This window comes from Anolis sagrei, chromosome 5 (assembly GCF_037176765.1).
Source record: "Anolis sagrei isolate rAnoSag1 chromosome 5, rAnoSag1.mat, whole genome shotgun sequence".
Lineage (NCBI taxonomy): Eukaryota > Metazoa > Chordata > Lepidosauria > Squamata > Dactyloidae > Anolis > Anolis sagrei.
The window spans coordinates 141267101-141288477 of NC_090025.1; the positions used below are offsets into that span (position 1 = coordinate 141267101).

General features: G+C 38.3%; 1 protein-coding gene across 2 annotated transcripts in view; it reads left to right on the forward strand.

Annotated features, from left to right (window-relative positions):
• The window catches only part of TBK1 (TANK binding kinase 1), a 29070-nt gene extending 7937 nt beyond the window's left edge, over nt 1–21133 (forward strand). Inside the window, exons 5-21 of one of the 2 annotated variants that reach the window (XM_060777528.2) lie at nt 356–537; nt 2264–2424; nt 2742–2852; nt 3136–3315; nt 3762–3958; nt 5230–5288; nt 6095–6186; nt 7129–7230; nt 8252–8321; nt 9460–9581; nt 9668–9744; nt 10391–10430; nt 11875–11976; nt 12067–12163; nt 13013–13119; nt 18705–18776; nt 19026–21133. In XM_060777528.2, coding sequence (XP_060633511.1) covers nt 356–537; nt 2264–2424; nt 2742–2852; nt 3136–3315; nt 3762–3958; nt 5230–5288; nt 6095–6186; nt 7129–7230; nt 8252–8321; nt 9460–9581; nt 9668–9744; nt 10391–10430; nt 11875–11976; nt 12067–12163; nt 13013–13119; nt 18705–18776; nt 19026–19077 — 1823 coding nt within the window. In that variant the 3' untranslated portion in view covers nt 19078–21133. Of the gene's footprint in view, nt 1–355; nt 538–2263; nt 2425–2741; nt 2853–3135; nt 3316–3761; nt 3959–5229; nt 5289–6094; nt 6187–7128; nt 7231–8251; nt 8331–9459; nt 9582–9667; nt 9745–10390; nt 10431–11874; nt 11977–12066; nt 12164–13012; nt 13120–18704; nt 18777–19025 lie in introns of both variants that reach the window. The other variant, XM_060777526.2, reaches the window with a different exon arrangement.
• Nucleotides 21134–21377: the final 244 nt, after the last annotated feature.

The following is a 21377-nucleotide window of genomic DNA, read 5'->3' on the forward strand; positions in this document are numbered from 1 at the left end:
AACAGAAATTTCATTCTATTTTTGGCTAGTTTAAGACTCTGTCACTGCTGTTACAATATATTTGAGGATTATCCCTTGTGTGTGTGCACTGGATCATTCTAGTGCACCACGTTATTATGATAGCATTTAAAAGAAATTATTATGTTTCTCTTCTTCGACACAGCAGGAAATTTAAAGTTACCAATTAAAATCAATGCTAGTGTCTCGTTCTCTTCTAACTTGGTAGTCAGTCTATTTTTCCTTAGCAATTGCTGATAAAAAATGCAATAATTGAAAACAATTCTTAATATTCTGGCATTTTTTCTGAAGATTTGAAATATACTTATATTTGTCTCCATTCTATCTTGTGTGTAAGTGGCTGGGATGAACCATCTTCGGGAGAATGGAATTGTGCATCGGGACATCAAACCAGGCAATATAATGCGAGTTATAGGGGAAGATGGCCAATCTGTTTATAAATTGACAGATTTTGGAGCTGCTAGAGAGCTTGATGATGATGAACAGTTTGTCTCCCTCTATGGCACAGAAGAGTACTTGGTAAATCTCAACAATTTTATTTCTTCCACGTATCTGGGTCGATGATTGGTGTTTGGAGTGAATATTTGGCAAGAAGCCAAATTACTTCTAGCAGGACCATAGTTGTGAATTCTTTGGCCAGGACCATCATATAATTACTTGTACATGATAAGTTGGGCCAGTAGATAAACTATTGTCATAATTTTAAAAAATAATAATTTATACTGTATGTGTAGTAGACTTGGTTGATCCAATTCGTTAATTTCTTAATTCGTTATTAATTCATTATTTTAAGACCTTTAGAAGCGATATCGACCCATTTTGGCAACCCGGAAGTGCTTTTGCCATATCGAAGCCGCACCCCCATCTTCCTTATGACTTACACCAGTGAATCGTAAATGCTTTTAAAATCTCTCACCTTTCTTTCTCTTCCCTGGCAAGCTGTCCAAGGGAGAGGTGGGAGTGGCCAAGCACAGAGCTCTTCGCAGGTCGCTGGGGGCGAGACCTCCAAGGGGCTTGCTTGGCCACGCCCACCTCTCCCTTCTGCCGCAAGGGATGGAAGGGAAACTGCGAGATTTTAATGGTTCTGGGGGGAGGGAAGGGCACCTTCCATTAACGAAACAAACAAAACGATTAATATTTCCTGGTAATTTTGATCTTTTTTAAAAGAAAATTTCGTAAATAATTTAAAAATCGAACCTCCAGCACCCCCTAAATACGAAACAAGTTTAGAACCATTTTTTTCTTGATCAACCAAGCCTAATGTGGGAGGGTGTATGTACTACACATTGAAATACTGTAAAAATATAGCATGCAAATTATTTTTGGCAGCAAAGAATAATAGAAGCATAGAGTTGAAAGAGACCACAAGGGCCATGTAATCCAACCTCCTGCTGTACAGAAACACAATCAAAGCACTCCTAATAGATGGCCATCTAGCTTCTGCTTAAAAATCTCCAGGGAAGGAGACTCCATCACGCTCTTGAGGCAGCGTATTCCACTGCTGAACAGCTCTTACTATCAGGAAAATAAAGACAAAGTGTATAGCATCATTTTAAAGAAAAACTCTTCACAACATATAAGAACTAAGGCCAAAATGAAGTGTGAATGGAAATGTGATGCTCTCTCCTTCTTGCTATAACCCTCTGGGTATTTAAAAGTGTGCAAAAAGTTGCAGGGAACATCACGTGTATTGTCCTTTGAATTACAATTCACAGCATGAGTTTTTAAATGGGCTGGGAGAATGGAAAAATGCATAACTGCTAATGAAATTAACTATTAAAAGGGTGTCGCACTAGACCTTCTGGAGAAGGCATCCTATTACAATTTGGACACCCTGTTGTAAAAGCCCCCTCCTGGTAGCTATCTCCCTCATTTAGGAGGGCAGCTGAAAAGAATCTCAATATTCAGATAGGTATAAATGGCTGTTTGTTGTGTTGTGACTGTTTATTCAGTCCATGGCAAAATTATTGGATTCTCTAACTTATTTCTGTGAGTGAATGCAGTGTGGGTTAAAAAAAAAACCTGGCATATAAATCCAGCAATTTTTGCTGCTGCCAAAAAGATCCATTTTGATCTTGTTTAGTGTTTTAAAGTGTATTCTATCACTAAAGCATACTTGTAAAGAGTTAAGACATCAGTTCTTCAAGACTGTTTTTGGTGGGTTGTAAAGTAACTTAATCCTTTATTGAAAATAGTATACAGTACATTGTTCTTTCATTACTCCCCCCTTTTTTCCATCCTTTAGCATCCAGATATGTATGAGCGAGCTGTACTGAGAAAAGAGCATCAAAAGAAATATGGTGCAACAGTTGATTTGTGGAGTATAGGGGTAACATTTTACCATGCTGCAACTGGAAGTCTGCCATTCCGACCCTTTGAAGGGCCTCGCAGAAACAAGGAAGTGATGTAGGTAATTTTGAGGAAAGTAGCGCAATCACAAATAGTTCTAATAAATAAAAATACCTGGTTGAGGAAATAACACAAAGTCTAAAGAAATTTTATTTTGTGATTCATGTTTGAATACCTAAGACTATGTTGCCTTACTACCATTTTCTTATCTTTTCACTGGAGAAAATTGAGCTCTGTTGCATGTTTGTTCTTGAAATGATTGGTTACTGATCAATGTCTTGGTTAGAATTTAAGAAAATGCAAATTAACATTACAAATGGTTATTAAAGCCTTGTGTTTTCAGATTACTATTCATTTTATTTTTACAATTAAAGGTACAAAATTATTACTGGAAAACCTTCTGGTGCAATATCCGGAGTACAAAAAGCAGAAAATGGACCCATTGAGTGGAGTCGTGAAATGCCTGTTTCCTGCAGCCTTTCTAAGTATGTTTCATCAAAATCTAAGAAGGCGATTAAAGACATTTATACTAATGACATTTATACTGATAAAAAAACATCATTTAAAGTAATGTTCATTTATACCAATGTTTTCTTCTGTTTTCCTTTGTTGAGGTTAATGCGATACAATGTTTTAGCTTAATTTGTTGATTTTTTTCTAATGATAAATGTTGTGCTTAAGCATAGTAAAAAACACATGACTTGGAGAAAAGAAGCTGTGGTGTAAGTAATTCAAATAAACTTTATATTTTTTCCATGTCATTTTTAGAGGACTGCAGGTCTTACTTACCCCTGTCCTTGCCAATATTCTTGAAGCAGATCAAGAGAAATGCTGGGGATTTGATCAGTTTTTTGCAGAGTCAAGTGATATACTACATCGAATAATCATCCATGTTTTCTCTTTGCAACAAATGACCTTGCACAAAATTTATATTCACATGCATAATGAGTGAGTATCACTTTAGTTCTGTTAACATTCCTGTGATGCTTGTTTTACTGTCTGTGCACCTGTTCAGAAGATTTCACCTCACCTTCTGTCCCTGTGATGATTGGATTTTGAAAAAATTGGATTGTTGTGGAAAGAAGGATTAATGATAAAGCTTCAGTTGAGACATCTTTTCCCCAGAATAACTCTTTCACGACTGAATTTCCCTTCCAAGGGGTAGATTTATCTCACTTCCTGTTGTCTTGACCCCTATTCTTGACTATGAATTGTTTGTAAGTCTGATATTTGTAACTTGTGGACTGCCTGGGATCTTAAGGACAGGGATCTTAAGTAGTATCCATGCTCTAGCATTTTTCATTCATTCTGCGTTTTTCTCTTTGTCACTTTATATTTATTTTTATTAGGAATCATTTATTTATTACATATTAATTCTCACTCTTTCCTTACAGTGCTGTCATGTTTCACGAATTGGTTTACAAACAGACCATGATACCTGCAAATAATCAAGAGTTGGTATATGAAGGCCGACGTTTAGTAATAGAGCCTAGCAGATTGGCGCAAGCATTTCCCAGAACTACTGAAGACAATCCCATAATTGTAGTAAGCAGAGAGACTATGGACATCATTGGATTACTTTATGAAGAAAGTATGTTGGAGCCACTTCTGTTTTTTAAGTCAGAAATTGTGTGTGTGGTGTATTGTTTCTAACATAGTCAGCTAGCATAATGTAATGCTGATTTCACCTAACTGCAAAGTAATTTTTAAAGCCATATTGAATCTTTGACATATAATTCTTAGAAAAAAATAGCGTATTTAAGTATTAATCTCTTTTCCATCTGACTAAAGTGTTTCTAACTTATTATAGTAACAGCTGTTACTTTGGCTACTATTATAGTGTCTGCAAGTCCTGTTGAAGCAAGCAGAGTTTTCATAATTATAATTGGGAGAACATAGCAATTGACATTTTAGATGTGTACATTCTGAGATGGTTAAAATCTTCTCTGAGTACAGTTCATCAGAACTCTATTTGTAAATATATATATACATCTAACTAAACATTATTTGGAAAGGAGAACAATTCATCGAAGGTATTGATGAGCCACCTCTCTTTTTTACAATTGGGAAATACATTAATTCATATTTAACTCGTAGGCAGATAATTAGCATTGCAGTGAGTCATCCATTCTTTTCAGTAAAGTTTGTGCGACAGTAATATGATTGAATACACTTACGCTATATAAATAAGCTAAAACATGGCTGTGCGATTAAAGTTGCAAGTCTATTCTCTGTACAGAATGTTGGAAGTAACTACCATTGAACTCAATTGATTTGACTTTTCAGTGGGAAGGTAAAGGAATGCATTTATAAGCCACAATTCCTAACCTCAGTGGTATCCAACCTGTGGCCCTCCAGGTGTTTTGGACTTCAGCTACCAGAATTCCTGAACTTTGGACAAGCTGATCAAGGCGTCTGGGGGTTGGAGTCCCAAATACCTGGAGAACCAAAGGTAGGGCACCAGTGCTTTACAGCCTTAGCTGAGGGTAGACCCTGCTAAACCCAATAGGACTTACTTCTGAAGAGGCAAGTAGAAGGTTCTATTCCAAGTTTCCTGCAGTAGAACCCTTTCAAAATTAAATTCTTTATTCCTTTATAGAGCACAGAGCAAAGAACAGTAATTTCAGCTTCACAAGTAGTTTTGTTATATTTTTATTATAATTTCTATAGCACTTCTCAAGTAGTAATTTTAAAAAACTGCCCCTAACAACTTTTCTATGAGGTTTCTCAGTTGTATGTTATTTTTTTCTGTTTCTTGCTGTTTAATGGGAAGGGTTGAGTGCATTTCATTACATTAAATTTAATTTTCATATATATTTTTAATTTTTATTCATGTTTATTTCTAAATAAATTCTATTCCAGTTCCCCTTCCTAAGGTGCACCAACGTTACGACTTGGATAGTGATGCAAGTATGGCTAAAGTAAGTATCTAATCATAATACTATGTAAGGACTATTGCCAGAATAAGAAACGTACATGTATTCTGTTGAATTCAGATACTATAGTACAGAATTATCTAAGTGAAGTCTTTAAAGTGTTGTTTCTCTTTCAGTAGTGAATGGAGGTAGAAATAAGCACCTGAACTATTTCTTTGACATGCTAAATCAATTATTAGACTTGGTTAATTATTCTACAGACCAGGGACTTTTGAAGGAGGAGTTCAGTAAAATTTCAGAGTTCTTATTCAATCAGAAGTTTATCTTAAAGTACAAGTGAACTTTGTTTGTTTAACACCTAGAACATCCAAGTCTTCTTTCTAAACAAGAACTGGATCCCAAGTCTAGTGTCTTCTGCTCATTTCTATTATGAGAGTTCCTTGTTTTCTATTATAGTTGTTATTTGTTCCAATAATACAATGCAAAAATTGTAAAGCTTGTCTGATTCTTTATAACTGATAGATAATCAGGCTCATCCATGATAAAACTGCAACCCAAAGTTTATAAACCCCCCTGTCTTTTAATTTTCTTTATATTTTGGTGACAAGCAAATGTGATTTTCCAATATCCTATCTATTATTATTATTATTATTATTATTATTATTATTATTATTACTCTTCTTCTGTCTTAAAGATACTCAAAACTGTTAACCAGTATTCCCACCAACCTATCTTTTAGTTCCTCATCTGCATCTAAAATACTTCTCTTCTATTAATGAAAGCTTCATGACAATCTGTCTCCTTATTGAAAATATAGTAAATGTCACTGATGCTTTTTATTGATCTTTCAGACAGTGACAGGGGTTGTATGTTATGCTTGTAGAGTTGCCCGTGCTTTACTGCTTTATCAAGAACTTATGCGAAAAGGAATCCGATGGCTAATGTAAGTGTTTGTTTCTATTATCAATATTTGTTCTAAATAATCAGACAATCAGTTAGAAAGAGGCCTATGTTGGGGCATGCCATATCTATCTATCTGCAGCTCTTGGGTTATATCACTTTACACAACTACCTAAATCTGTTTACTCCACTCAACTCCACCCAACTAGAATAGACACGTAGAATCAATTGCTGAACGGCATGTACACATGTATTCTGTTGATTCAGTGTGTCTCATTGTACCAAACAATTGTATTTAGGCTGATGTCAGTGTAGTTCACTCTGCATTTTCCTGTACATCAAAGGAAACTAGTGAACCATGGATTATATATAGATTTAGTCATACCTGGAATAGATACATCAGTGTCATAACTAGCGATTGCCATTGATTTCAAATGGTGTTCTAAATCTGGATATGAACCAATATTGTTAAATTCAGTACAAGCTCATAATGCTTGTGTGTAGAGTGGTGTTCCTCTGACCATATTTATTTCTACTATTAAAAACATATTAATGTTTTTAAATGGGTACATTATAATTTAATATTTTAACTAATGTTTAATTTATATTATATTTTTATTGTTTGTATGTGTTGACATCAAATTGCTGCCGGTTGTAAGCTGCCCTGAATTCTGCCCCCCCCCCCCCCCCGGTGGTTTGAGAAGGACGGGGTACAAATGTTCAAAATAAATCAATAATAAAATACTAAATAGAATGAACAGTGCAATGTATTAATTGAATTACAGCCTTAGTTTATTTAGTACTTAGTGCTTTTTCATGGAAGTTCATTATTTGTAAAAGATAAATATTGATTTGTCCAATTGCTTCACTTGTATCACTTTTCTCACAAAGCCATGCAATTTTTTTCAAGAAGTTTTTGTTAGTGCATACGTATATTAGAGATGTTTAAAGTAATGTACACTCATTCTGTTGGTGTGCTTTGTAGTGAAATTATCAAGGAAGATTACACTGAAACTCTTCACAAAAAAACAGAGGTTGTTCTCAAACTGGAATTTTGTAACAGAAGTATAGAAAAAGCTGTAGAAATGTGAGTATAATTGTCTGTGCCCTGAAAAGGTCCAATCTTTTTAACTGAATGATTGCTGTATCTTTAAAAAAATAAATCTTTCCCTAGCTAATGTTAATTAAATGATTTTTCAATACTCCATGTTATAAAATTTGAAAAGGAAATATGTTCCTGGTTTGAAAGTGTTATTCCCTGTTTGTAATCCGCCCTTAGTCCCTCCAGGGAGATAGGGCAGAATATAAATAAAGGGGTTATTATTATTATTATTATTATTATTATTATTTTCCACTGTTTTTAAATAAAACAAAGACCCTACTCAAAGTTGTGTATTGGCTGTTAGGAATTGTGGGAGTTGAAGTCCAAAACATTGGGTGGCTGAAGTTTGCCAATGCCCGTACGACATGATACTTCTGCATACAATGTGGCACCAAAGAAAGTTTTCTTCTTTGTCACTGCATTCAAAAATGCGAGAAGGAAACAAAACAAGTTTTTTGGCTTTCTGACTGTTGTGGCTCCTTTATTAATGGAGAAGAACAGCTCACATGGAGAATCATGTCAGTAATAAATGATAATATGCTATCCTAAACTGTTCCATTGTTAGAATAAGATTCAAGCAAAACTGCTGCCAAAGTCTTTGAGTTTGCATCCACATATGTGTATTGTCAAATTGGATTTAAGTAGTTTTACGGAAAGTCAAATCACATTTTCAAGGTTCACAAACGTACTGATAACAAATGCCCAATTGTATCCAGAGTGATTCTTAATTATTCAAAGTAAACTCCAGAGTTAGGGGGAATAGCTTCAATAGGAATATCTAGAATTCAGCAATAATAGTCATGATAATAGCATTCTGATGTGTGGACTATAGAGCTACCCTTCCTTATTTTATTTCTATTGTGCCTTTCTGTGAATATAGTGATGTTCAATGATATGTATATGTACATTCTCTTTCAAAAATATCCCCAAAGGCGATATTTAGAAAATGCATAATTAAAGAACAATGCAGGGCATTATTTGTTTTTTTCTTGCTTCCCCTGAATAGATATCAAAATATGCTACAAAACAACTTGGCACCATCAGAAGTGGATGAAATTTCAGATATACATTCAAAGGTGTTACGGGTAAACCTCTTGATGTTACAGCATGGTATTCAAAATAAGGGTTTTTCTTTTATATTCTGGGTGTTACACCATTTTTACGAAATAGAAAATCAATTCTGTTTTTGGAAATTTAACTAAAGTTCATGCACACACTATATTTTATGTAGTGTACTTATGAAATAGTGTACTTTCATGAAACAAAAATAAAGATCTTTGTCATATCTGTAGAAGTGTGCATAAATGTGTAGCCAAAGTGCTTTTTATTAGAATATGTCTACAGAATAACAATATTATGTAGGGAGCAATCTGAGTTATGGGTTATTAGAACTTTTCACTTTGTTGTGTCTAGTTTCATTCTTCACTTAGTTATGTCTAGTATAACTCTGAAGTTTAGGTGATTTGTCTGTCTACAAATTATATAATTCTAATTCCCTTATAGTTCTTAGTAAAAAAAATGTGTCTTCATTTCTAAGTACCCTAACATACATACCACTCTCAGTCCCTTCAACTCACCCCTGACAGCTTTTGCCAATTATCTTTTTCTTGTTTCAAAATACATTTGCAGTATACTGCTTTTGTGATTTTTTTTCTCTTTTTATGTTTCTCCAGTGATTTTACCCTCTGGCAGTCTAGTTATTTGATATTAAAAACTGTTGCTTTGGAATATGCAAATCTGTTGTTTTGCTGGCAGTGAAGGTGCATCCCAATAGCATTGCATGAAAATAAAATGGAGATATTTAGCATTAAAGTACTAGTCGTAGCTAAGAAAAATATTTTTTTCACACATAAAAGTATATATATGAAAACAAATCCTATATAATGTAGACAAGTTTTTATACTGACTAAAGAATATTAACTGTATTTTTTAATCACAGATTCTTAGCTATGATTTTGTGTTTTTGCTGCCTATGTCAAGGATTATCAAAGTATGTTAAAGGGGAAACCTGGTTATTATGGAGAGAAATTGAGTTGCTCCCTGCTATTGTGAGGTTTCTAGAAAAGTGCTTCCAGAAGTTTCCAGAATCAGATTTTTCTTGTAATTGGAAATTCTTGGAAGATGTGTTCCAGACATCAACATTCTTCAAGTTGCATATTTGATATGCCATTGACATTTTTGTTGTGTAAAACTAGATTTGTTTCATTTCTAAAGCTTTCTAATTCACGAGTGACAATAGAAACCAGTCTTCAAGAAATCAAAAACAAGCTCTCTCCTAGCGGACTGCTCTCTGATAGCTGGACCAATCAGGAAGGCACACATTCCAAAGACAGAAAGTAAGTGACGCTTTCAGTTGGTTTTGTCTTTTGTTAAAGCTTCTATTGGTATTTATATCTTTAATTGTTTTCTGCTTTTCTTCTAGCCCAGAAAGGTTACAAGTGCTACTGAGTTCTATAACAGATATTTATCACCAATTCAAAAAAGACAAAGCAGAACGAAGTAAGTATCTTTCAGTCATTTTTAATTGCTATTTTTCTAATCACCATTTTAAAACCTATGTTTGGATTGATGACAATTATAGACAATAAAGGAGCCCCCGGTGGCACAATGGGTTAAAGCGCTGAGCTGCTGAGATTGTTGACTGAAAGGTCGCAGGTTCGAATCCGGGGAGTGGCATGAGCTTCTGCTGTCAGCCCCAGCTTCTGCCAACCTAGCAGTTCGAAAACATGCAAATGTGAGTAGATCAATAGGTACCGCTCCAGCGGGAAGGTAATGGCATTCCATGCGGTCATACCGGCCACATGGACAGATGTCTATGGACAATGCCGACTCTTTGGCTTAGAAATGGAGATGAGCACCACACCCCAGAGTCAGACACGACTGGACTTAATGTCAGGGGAAAACCTTTACCTTTTCCTATAGACAATAAAAGTAAACTGGCAGGTGAATGTTTATTTATTTATTTATTTATTTACAGTATTTCTATACCGCTTTTCTCACCCCTAGGGGGACTCAATGCGGTTTGTTATAGAGTGTGTAGAGAGAAAGATGTCCTAATAAATAACTCAGAAAAATGATTACAACCAAAAATCAACAGAAAGCCATTATTTCACTATCCAATTTAATTTGAATTTTTTCCTTTTAGGACTTCTTTATAATGAAGAACAAATTCATAAATTTGACAAGTAAGTCCCTCTTGACTATAGACATTTTATTTTGTATTAGTTTGGGTACATGCCGTTGCCCGGGTTATTTGAAAAAGTCAATTTTTTGTACAAAAATGCAGTAGGTTATGGGTGAACTCCAACTCACATCATTTCACGTTAACCCCAAATAATTCCATCAGTACTTAAAGTTTGTTATGTTGGGCAAGTTTGCTCTAAATGCATCATCAGTGGGGTTCATTGGCAGGGCTCTTGGACATGTTCATGGCACTCACTGTAACATGCAATGTCATTGGAGGGAAGGCCATTGGTATCTCCTGTGTAGTGGAAGTTATAGCTGTTATAGCTATAGCTGTATATCTATGTTTTATAGATAATACAGAGTCCTGATCTCTCCCCATTTCAAATATTCCGTGACCCTAGTGGAAAACATATGGTGAAAAATTAGTTGCATTTCTTAGAACATTTTTGTCCATCATACTGTTGCTGCTCAAAAACTAAGAATAACCATTTTAATTTTAAAATAAACTTTCCATGGATACTGATGGCAGAGTTTGTGTGCATGTGTAAATAAGGGGTCATGCTACCGTTACCACATGGGCATCTTGTGGGCCATTTCTGCTGGATGCTAAGCTACCCTAAATGAAATTCCAGCACTGGAAGTAATGCAGTTAATTCCATGTCTTTCTAATTGCTGTGATGAGGAGAGGATGGAGTAGGGGATAAATATATAAGCCTGCTGGAAGGAATCAACTAGTTCACAACTTCAGGCCTGAATGGCAGAAAACAGTAGGGCAGAGGATGTTGTGGTTTGACTTAATATACCCCACTAATAATTGTGTGTGAATTGCTTTGCCATACCACATTCTTCTTTATCCCTTCCATGTGGACTGTTCTGTGTGCAGATTATTCTTTTGAGGATTTATTTTCTATCATGTGGGGCGCTCGACTGTGCTGAAAATGTTATTTATCGGAAATAGCACCTAGTGACTGTTTTAGACTTTTACATGGACTCTACAGAGGAAGCTTCAGCTGTACCTCATAAAAAGAAAAATCAGCCTGTTTACCAAGCCTGGGTTTTTTTATCACTCGATGTTTGAATTCTGTACCTATTTTATATACTAATATACCCAGAGCTGCATAGAAATTTCTTGGGTCAAAAGGGGTCACAAGTGGAAAAACTTAAGAAGGGCGAATTCTTACCCAGTTCAGCCTTATCATGCCGAAGCAGTTCAAAATGATGGAGCCCTAATATAAATGCTTTAACTGTGAATGAAACACATCACACAGGTTATTAGAATGTGCAATTTAGCTACACGTTGCTGTGCATTTATGAGTTGCCATTTCTCTCCCCGCCTTATAGTTAGATCCCTATTTCATATATTTTTAAACTTTAAGCTAGTTGACCAAATGAAATAGCTAGAAATAATATGCCAATGCACTGGTTCTTATTTCTTTCCTGCAGGCAGAAGCTTTTCCTACATGCAACAAAAGCCATGACTCTGTTCAAGGAAGAATGTGTCAGCAAATACGAAGCTTTCTTGGATAAGGCAGAAGATTGGACAAGGCAAGACCCTTTTGTGATGTATTCAGCAATGCAGTAACAGTACTTACTGGCAAAAACATTGTTTACAAAATAGATGTAATTCCTTTTCAGGAAGATGCACCATTTAAAAAAACAGTTAATGACGCTTCGAAAACTCTGCTTCGATATTGAAAAAGAGGTTTCCAAATACCAGGATTATGTTGACAAGGTGAGACTTCTTCTTAGTGATGTGATGTGAGTATTTAGAAAGGATCATAATAAAAAAAAAAGAATTGTTTATCTGGCAGACATTTGTGGCCAGCTTGTTGCCTAGAATTTGGCTGCAATTGTTTGAGTCTCATGTATCTAGCTGTGCCATTCCATTTGTCATATGCGTAGGCAGTTCCAGCACTGCAGGGGGAAGAAATAGGATTATAGGAACTGACTCACAAACTAGTGAATAAAAAAATGGAGACTTTCCTATTGCAGCGAATACAACAGAGAGTCATGCGACACTGTAAGTGTATATGAGGCATCAACTGGCTTACCTAGTGCTAGACTACTTACGTTTGTGTCATCCAGAAATATTTTAGTAGCTGATCAATCTTAACTCTAATTGTCACAGTCAGTTTTCTCTGCCTTTAGTTTAACCTCTCTGCCTGCAGTCTCACCTTTATATATCTATTGTTTGGTTATCTTCCAAATGCATGAGAAAAAGGTCAGAACTGATTACTCAGAGACCACACTAGTTCATACGTTTTTATATGTTATCATTATCCGTGTATCTAAAGAGTTGAGTTATGGATTACAAATGGAGAAAGGGTCATCTCCCAAAGTTTTATGGACTGTTATTCCAATATGTCCCTAGCTTGTATCGTTGATTAGAAAGAATGAATGAGAGCTGCAATGTCAAGGATTTTTGGAATTGTTTAATTTACAAGCTAGCAATAACAGCAACATACAGGATTCTTTGACGCTGAGTGCTTAATTTTATATCTCAAAACTAGTGTTTCAGTATTAGACATACAACAATCGCTGTATCCTAGGCTTTAAAGCTGATATTATTTATTTATTGCAGTTGCAAGAAAATTTGCCTCATAAAATGCTTGCAGCTTCTGGTGGGATCAAACATGCAATTAATCCAGTGTATCCAAGTTCAAATACTTTGGTGGAAATGACTCTCGGGTAAGAGATTTGTTGTAAGACAAGATTGTTGTAAACCATTTGTGATTTCACATAATTACAAATGTATTTAAACTGAAATTGGTCAACTTTGTTTTTTGTTAAGATGAAAATTTACTTTGACTATGAGGAAACATTCTGTTCAATTTAGTGTATAACCTTTTAGTAGCTTTCCTTGCAGAAACACATAAATAAGAGTAATAATAATAATGGGACTTCTGAATTCAGACAGACAGAGTTTTGGAGTACAATACTCCTGACCTCACGATCGTGTTAAAAAATAAAGTATGGATCATAGGTGTTGCAATCCCAGGCGACAGCAGGATTGAAGAGAAACAACTGGAAAAGCTGACACAATATAAGGATTTAAAGATTGAACTGCAAAGTCTCTGGCATAAGTCAGTAAAGGGTGTCCCAGTGGTGATCGGCACACTGGGTGCAGTGCTTAATGACCTTGGCCTGCACTTAAACACAATTGGCGCTGACAAAATTACCATCTGCCAGCTGCAAAAGGCCACCTTACTGGGATTTGCACGCATTATTCGCTGATACATCACACAGTCCTAGACACTTGGGAACTGTCCTATGTGTGATTCAATACAACAGCCAGCAGAGTGATCTTGTTTGCTTTGGACTCATCTTGTATTTCAAATAATGATGATGAGGATGGGACTCAGGCAGATTCCAATCACAAAAAAGGCAAACATTCAATGTCTGAACATAACAACCAATAGACACATAATAACAAAAATTAAATTCCGCAGCATATAAAAACAAATTATAATTTAGCAAATTAGAATAAGATTTAAACACAATCTATTATATGAGATATAAAACAAACATAAAACAAATACAAAACGTATTGCACTTTTCATTGATATATCTCATCCAGAGTTTTATCATTTTATGTCATACATTTGGCCCGCCCACTGTGTTTGATTTTCTATTATGTTGTTTTGTATTATTTATTTGTTGCTGTACTGAATTACTGGGCCTGGCCTCATGTAAGCCACTCCAGGTCCCCTTTGGGGAGATGATGGCGGGGTATAAATAAAGACTTATTATTATTATTATTATTATTATTATTAAAACATAAACATCAGTTGGCACCCTGAAGTCAACTAGATCTGATTCTATAAGAAAGAAAAATTAAATTTCTTTTGATGTCATATTCTTATCATCGACAGGGAAATTCTGATTAATTTCAGCCAAAAGTCAAAACCAGTCAAATCAGCAAAGGAATGCAATTGATAATCTATTCACATCTGCCACTTGGCAAATCAGGATTCCTAAATTGCCTGCATAGTATTAGAAATAACCTCTCTGGCAATATGAAGCTTTATTTGAACCACTTAGTTCAGCTACATAAAGATAGACCAAACTTGCATGGTTCCAGAAAAAACATTCTTACTTACTTACTTAGGCGATCCCTCGTTGGACGAGTAAGATGGTCTTCCATCATGGGTTTCCTTGTGGGTCCGCATGTGGCTGTGGAGCCCTATTCTTGCGCTGCATCTTCTTCCGCAGCGAGGGCATTGGTTTCCAGGTGGAAGGCGGTCCCGTTCGGAGTTGGCTTGACGCGCCTTCCTCCTGGCACGTTTCTCTCTTTCGCCCTCCACTCGTGCCTCCTCGAATTCTGCAGCACTGCTGGTCACAGCTGACCTCCAGCTGGAGCGCTCAAGGGCCAGGGCCTCCCAGTTCTCAGTGTCTATGCCAGAGTTTTTAAGGTTGGCTTTGAGCCCATCTTTAAATCTCTTTTCCTGCCCACCAACATTCCGTTTTCCGTTCTTGAGTTCGGAGTAGAGCAACTGCTTTGGGAGACGGTGGTCAGGCATCCGGACAACGTGGCCTGTCCAGCGGAGTTGATGTTGGAGGACCATCGCTTCAATGCTGGTGGTCTTTGCTTCCTCCAGCACGCTGACGTTTGTCCGCTTGTCTTCCCAGGAGATTTGCAGGATTTTCCGGAGGCAGCGCTGATGGAATCGTTCCAGGAGCTGCATGTGACGTCTGTAGACAGTCCATGTCTCACAGGCATATAGCAGAGTTGGGAGGACAATAGCTTTATAGACAAGCATCTTAGTATCCCTACGGATGTCCCGGTCCTCAAACACACTCTGCTTCATTCGGGAAAATGCTGCACTTGCAGAGCTCAGGCGGTGTTGTATTTCGGCGTCGATGCTGACTTTGGTGGAGAGGTGGCTGCCAAGGTAGCGGAAATGGTCGACATTTTCTAATGTTACACCATTAAGCTGTATCTCTGTCATTGGAGAGGGGACGGCTGGTGACTGCTGGAACAGCACTTTGGTTTTCTCGATGTTCAGTGACAGGCCAAGCTTTGTGTATGCTTCTGCAAAGGTGTTGAGAGTGGCTTGTAGATCTTCTTCTGTATGCGCACAGATGACATTGTCATCAGCATACTGGAGTTCTATAACAGATGTTGTTGTGACCTTGGTTTTGGCTTTCAGTCTGCTGAGGTTAAATAGCTTGCCGTCTGTCCGATAGATGATTTCCACTCCGGTGGGAAGCTTCCCATCAACAAGGTGAAGTATCATGGCGATGAAGATGGAGAATAAAGTTGGGGCAATAACACATCCCTGTTTGACACCCGATTCCACCTTAAATGGGTCACTTTGGGAGCCATTGCTGTCCAAGACTGTTGCCATCATGTCATCGTGGAGGAGCCGCAGGATGTTCACAAATTTGCTTGGGCACCCGATTTTTTGGAGGATGGTCCAGAGAGCGCTGCGATTCACTGTGTCGAATGCCTTTGCAAGGTCGATGAATGCCATGTACAGAGGTTGGTTTTGTTCTCTGCATTTTTCTTGGAGCTGTCGTGCAGTGAAGATCATGTCCACGGTTCCTCTGGAGGGGCGGAAGCCGTTCTGGGATTCTGGGAGGGTGTCTTCTGAGAGGGGCAGAAGGCGGTTTGCAAGGATTCTTGTGAGGATTTTTCCAGCAGAGGTTAGAAGGGAGATACCTCGATAGTTTCCGCAGTCTGTTCTTTCCCCTTTTTTGAAGAGGGTGATGATGGTGGCATCCTTGAAGTCTGCTGGGATTTTCTCGGTCACCCACACTTTTTCTATGAGCTGGTGGAGTTGGTGTGTCAGCGCAGGTCCTCCCTCTTTAAAGATTTCAGCAGGGATCCCATCCGGTCCGCTGGCTTTGTTGTTCTTTTGTTGGCTGATGGCATTGCTGACTTCTTCCAAACTAGGCAGTGCTGCAAGCTCATCCCTGGTTTGTTGTTGCGGGATTTGTGAGAGGACCTCTTCGGCCACACTGGAGCTGCGGTTTAGGAGGCTTTGGTAGTGTTCTTTCCAACGTAGTGCAATTGACTTTTGGTCCTTCAGGAGTTTGGTTCCGTCTGATGAGCGTAGAGGCTGTATGCCATGGTTTCTTGGTCCATAGATGACCTTTGTGGCTTTGAAAAATCCTTGAGCATTATGGGTATCTGCCAGGTGTTGGATTTCTTCAGCCTTCTTTGTCCACCAGATGTTCTTGAGTTCTCTTGTCCTTCTTTGGACCTCAGCTTTTGCACTGGTGTAGATCTTTTTCTTAGCAGCACAGTTGATGTCTCTCTGCCATGTTTGGAAGGCTTTCCTTTTCTTGTCGATTAGCTGTTGGATCTCGATGTCATTTTCGTCAAACCAGTCTTGATGTTTCTTGGCTTGGTATCCAATAGTTTCTTCGCAGGCTTGGATGATGGAGGTCTTCAGTTTGTTCCAATGTTCCTCAACATTTTCGGGGTGTACTGTGGGTAGATGGTCCTTGAGTGCTGTTTGGAGATGGGCTCGCCTGGAGGGCTCCTGAAGGGCTTGGGTGTTCATTTTGTGCCCTTTCTTTCTTCCTTGGAGTCTGCGCTTGGGGGCGATCTTGATAGCCATCGTGGATCGGATTAGCCTGTGGTCGGTCCAGCAGTCGTCAGCACCTGTCATGGCTCTTGTGAGGAGTACGTCACGGCGGTCTCTGGCACGTGTGATTACATAGTCTAAGAGGTGCCAATGCTTTGACCGGGGGTGCTTCCATGATGTCTTGAACTTGTTTTTCTGGCGGAAGAGCGTGTTGGTGATGACAAGGTTGTGCTCCGCACATTTGGTGAGAAGCAGGATGCCATTTGAGTTGCTGTTTCCAACCCCGTCTTTTCCAATGGTCCCTGGCCACAGGTCGAAGTCTCGCCCGACTCTTGCATTGAAGTCCCCCAGGAGAATGATTTTGTCCTCCTTAGGTATCCCCGATAGGACGGTGTCCAGCTGACAGTAGAATTTCTCCTTGATGTCTTCATCAGCGTCTAGTGTTGGTGCATAGGCACTTATGATGGTTGCCCGTTGGTTTTTGGCAAGATCAATTCGGAGGGTGGAGAGTCGTTCGTTGATGCCAGTGGGTGCTTCGGACAGATGTTTCATCAGATCATTTCTTACAGCGAAGCCAACTCCGTGCATTCTTTGGTCTTCTTTGGGCAGTCCCTTCCAGAAGAAGGTGTAGCCTCCTTTTTCTTCCTTCAGCTGTCCCTCTCCTGCTCTCCGGGTCTCCTGAAGGGCTGCTATGTCGATGTTGAAGCGTCCCAGCTCCCTTGCGATGATGGCAGTTCTGCGTTCGGGGCGTTCACTGCCACTGTTGTCCATCAGTGTCCGTACGTTCCACGTACCGAAGTTCATTTTCCTTTTTTGGCCGCAGGGTGGTGACCCCACTGGACGCGGCAGTCCAGTCAGGGATAAGTGAGGCAGACTATGTTTAGGGCACCTTTTCTAGCCCCCTCCCCATGTGGGGTGAGCAGAGTGGGTCCTCAAAAGGGCTGCTCAGTCGCGGATACAGCTGCCGAACTACTCAACTGCCTCGGACCTTGAGGTAGAACGACTGAGTCCGTACCCACCGCCCATGTGCCAGTCTGTGACTAGGGGCTTCCAGATTTCACAGTCCTGCCCCCGTCGCCACTCGCTGATCGCCATGGGACTTTGGTTGCTTGGTTTTTATTTTCTTTGGAAGACGCCTGTGCGTGGGTTTTTTTAATGTGTGGAGGTCAGTGCACAACTGAACAACACACAGTCTTCACAGATGAGGTTCCACTGGTGATGTAGTTTAACACAATGACCATGGCTTCTCAGTCTGTTGCAGCCTTCTTCCGCCTTCGCAGCCGTTGTAACATGTGCCATGTTATCCTCCGCCTGCTCCGCCGTTGAGGTCTTTGGGTCTTCGGACTGTGCTTGGTCTGGGACCTCCCCCGCGGCCACTCCTGGGAGTGCACGACTCCAGTTGTTGTGCCCACAGGTTCATCGGAACACGCAAGCCCCCTCACCACGACAAGGTGACAGTCCATCGAGGGACTGTCACCTAAGTACTACATTAGTATTTATCAATCTCACATCAGCTATTCTAGTGTTGTCATTGGCATCAGAGCTTATCATTGAAAGTCACTGGATTCACTCACTTTGCGTAATTGTTAAGGAGTTGCTCTCTTTCTTGGCATTCTTTTTAGAAATCAGAGTCTCTTAAAGTTTCATTAGTTAACCATTCTTGGTGAGAAATGGTTTCATAAAGTTTTCCAACTGAAAATTTAGCATGAACTCATACATTCTTTGTCTCTTCACTTGCAGCATGAAGAAACTGAAAGAAGAAATGGAGGGTGTTGTGAAAGAGTTAGCTGAAAATAATCATCTTTTAGAAAGGTATATGAGGATTTTGATAAGCATTATTCGACATTGAACCTATTGAAAGCCTTCAGTGAACATGTGGCTGTGCAATCTTTTTGAGAATTTTGTGTTTGGGTAGTGATCTGAATGGAGAGTGTTACCCACTCCATTATAAGGGATGGCACAGAATTGCCATTGAAATGGAGTATTAACACCACATATTTCACTTTTTTACAGTAATTTACCATTGAATGCTTTGACTAAACTGGATTGTTTTTCCTTTAGGTTTGGTGCTTTGACTATGGATGGTGGACCAAGGAATGTTGATTGCATCTAATCGTGCATTTTGCCAGGATGGAGATTGTTGACTTTGCACAGAAAGGGCATTCATATGCAGAAAGAATACTCTGCCCTTGAATATTCTTTCCGTATTTAGCAGAAGTGTGTAAATATGTATATACTGTAAATACAGAAGACCTCACTCTTTTGGTAATATAAAAGTGTTCTTAACATTGAAGTAACATCAGAACTGTCTGTGTAAAAAAAAAAACTATTATGGCTGCACATTATGGTAAACACACTGCTGCAATGCATTTACTTCAAAAGTGCTGTCCTTGTTTTCTTGTGAACATTTGCTGGAGAAATTGTGGTCTTGAACTTTGCTGCTTTTAAAAGGGCAATTAAGCTTCCCCTTAAGCCACCTGAATGCTAAATATTTCACTTACAGTGATTCACAATGGTCCCTGCTTTCTTAAAATGTGAACAGATGCCTGTTGCCAAAAACCGATGATCACCTTTTGCGAGTTCTTAAAAGGAATCTCTTGAGTGTAAAGAAAATAACTATTGACTTTTTGATCATGTCCGTTGGGGTTGTGTCTCTCTTACCAAAACTAATTAGCCCAGTTTTATACCTCTAAATCCAGCCATTTGCTAAGTACAGTTGCAAGGCAAAATTATAACACTGTTTTCTTTAGTATTATTCAGAAAAATCTTGTTAAAATCTTGCTAGGTTTTTTTTTTTTTGATAGTAGAATTAACTATTGTTGAGACATTCATTATAAACAATAAGATTAGTACAGACCATTGCATATACTGATTTCCATCCTCCATGAGTTCAAACAAAGTAGAAGACTGATTGGTTTGTGTGTTTTCCGGGCTGTATGGCCATGCTCCAGAAGCATTCTTTCCTGAAGTTTTGCCTGCATCTATGGCAGGCATTCTCAAAGATTGTGAGGTCTTCACAACCTCTGTGGATGCCTGCCATAGATTCAGGCAAAACGCCAGGAGAGAATGCTTCTGGAGCATGGCCATACAGTCTGGAAAACACAACAACCCAGTGATTCCGGCCATGAAAGCCTTTGACAATTCAGAAGACTGATTCATTTTTAACTGAAGCAATTTAAAAATAATCAATCTTAAACAAAAAGAATACAAAAGCTTATAAAAGTGGGTTGATGCAATTGCTAGGCATTTAGTATTGGGTCCAGATTTAGGCCAACTAAACCCATTGATTTCAGTAAGTCTTCTCTACCAAGCTGGCATCCAACTCTTAGTAGATATTTCCAAAGCTTCACACATAACTATGGAATAAAACAAGCTAAAATGGGCCTATTGATATCATTGGCACTTCCTATAATCTATGTTAATTGAATACAGCAGTTCTAAGCTAGTTCACTCCGAATCAGTACTAAGAGAACAGCTGATTTACTTGAAAGAATTTAAGGCAGGTGAGGCATTTATTTCCCATTTCCTTTTAGGATGCTTGCATAAGTCAAATTCTCAGTGGGTTACATCTTCTGTCGCTTCCCTTTTGGCATGTAAAAAAATGGAAAACCAACCCAAAGCCCTTTAATCTCAAGTAATTCTTTAGGACAATAATAACGATTCTGCTTTTTTCATTTTTTCTTTCTAGTTTACTTGAGACAACAGAAATGCACCAAGAGTTCTTTGTTTTGTTGCTTTTTCTTTCCAAAAATCGACCCATTTGAAAAAGCACAGGCAATCTGTAATCTTATTAATGTATAATTGCTGCTTAAATCCATAAATGAAACTTGGAAGCTGCAGGGATGTGGTCACAGGGGAGAGGACAGAATGCTGCCTTGCAAGGCTCAACTGTAGGTAGTAATTCCTGTGAAATCATGCTGCCTTATTGTATATAAATGCTTACTTAGAAATGTGGAGATTATATTTCTGTAACACACTTATTTTACAGAATCATTTTGTACTCTTTATTTACAGATTCATTATTTTGCATAATTGTTTTTGTTTAGCAATAGTACAATTGAAGGGGGAATGGAAATGGATTTTATTTTCCTTCTATTGAAATTGGCCTCAGTGAGTAATGTAAATTATTAACACACTTGATACTGTGATTCATAAAAGATTTCTTCTTATGGAGTGTTTATCATTGATTTGGGGAAGCTCCTTTTTTTAGTGAAATACTCTGCCGCGACAGACTTTGTATTTCTAGGTGCAAAGATTACTGCAGATGCAGACTGTAGCCAGGAAATCAGAAGATGCTTACTTCTTGGGAGGAGAGCAATGTCCAGTCTCGATAAAATAGTAAAGAGTAGAGACATCAGACTGGCAACAAAGATCCGCCTAGTCAAAGCCATGGTATTCCCTGTAGTAACCTAC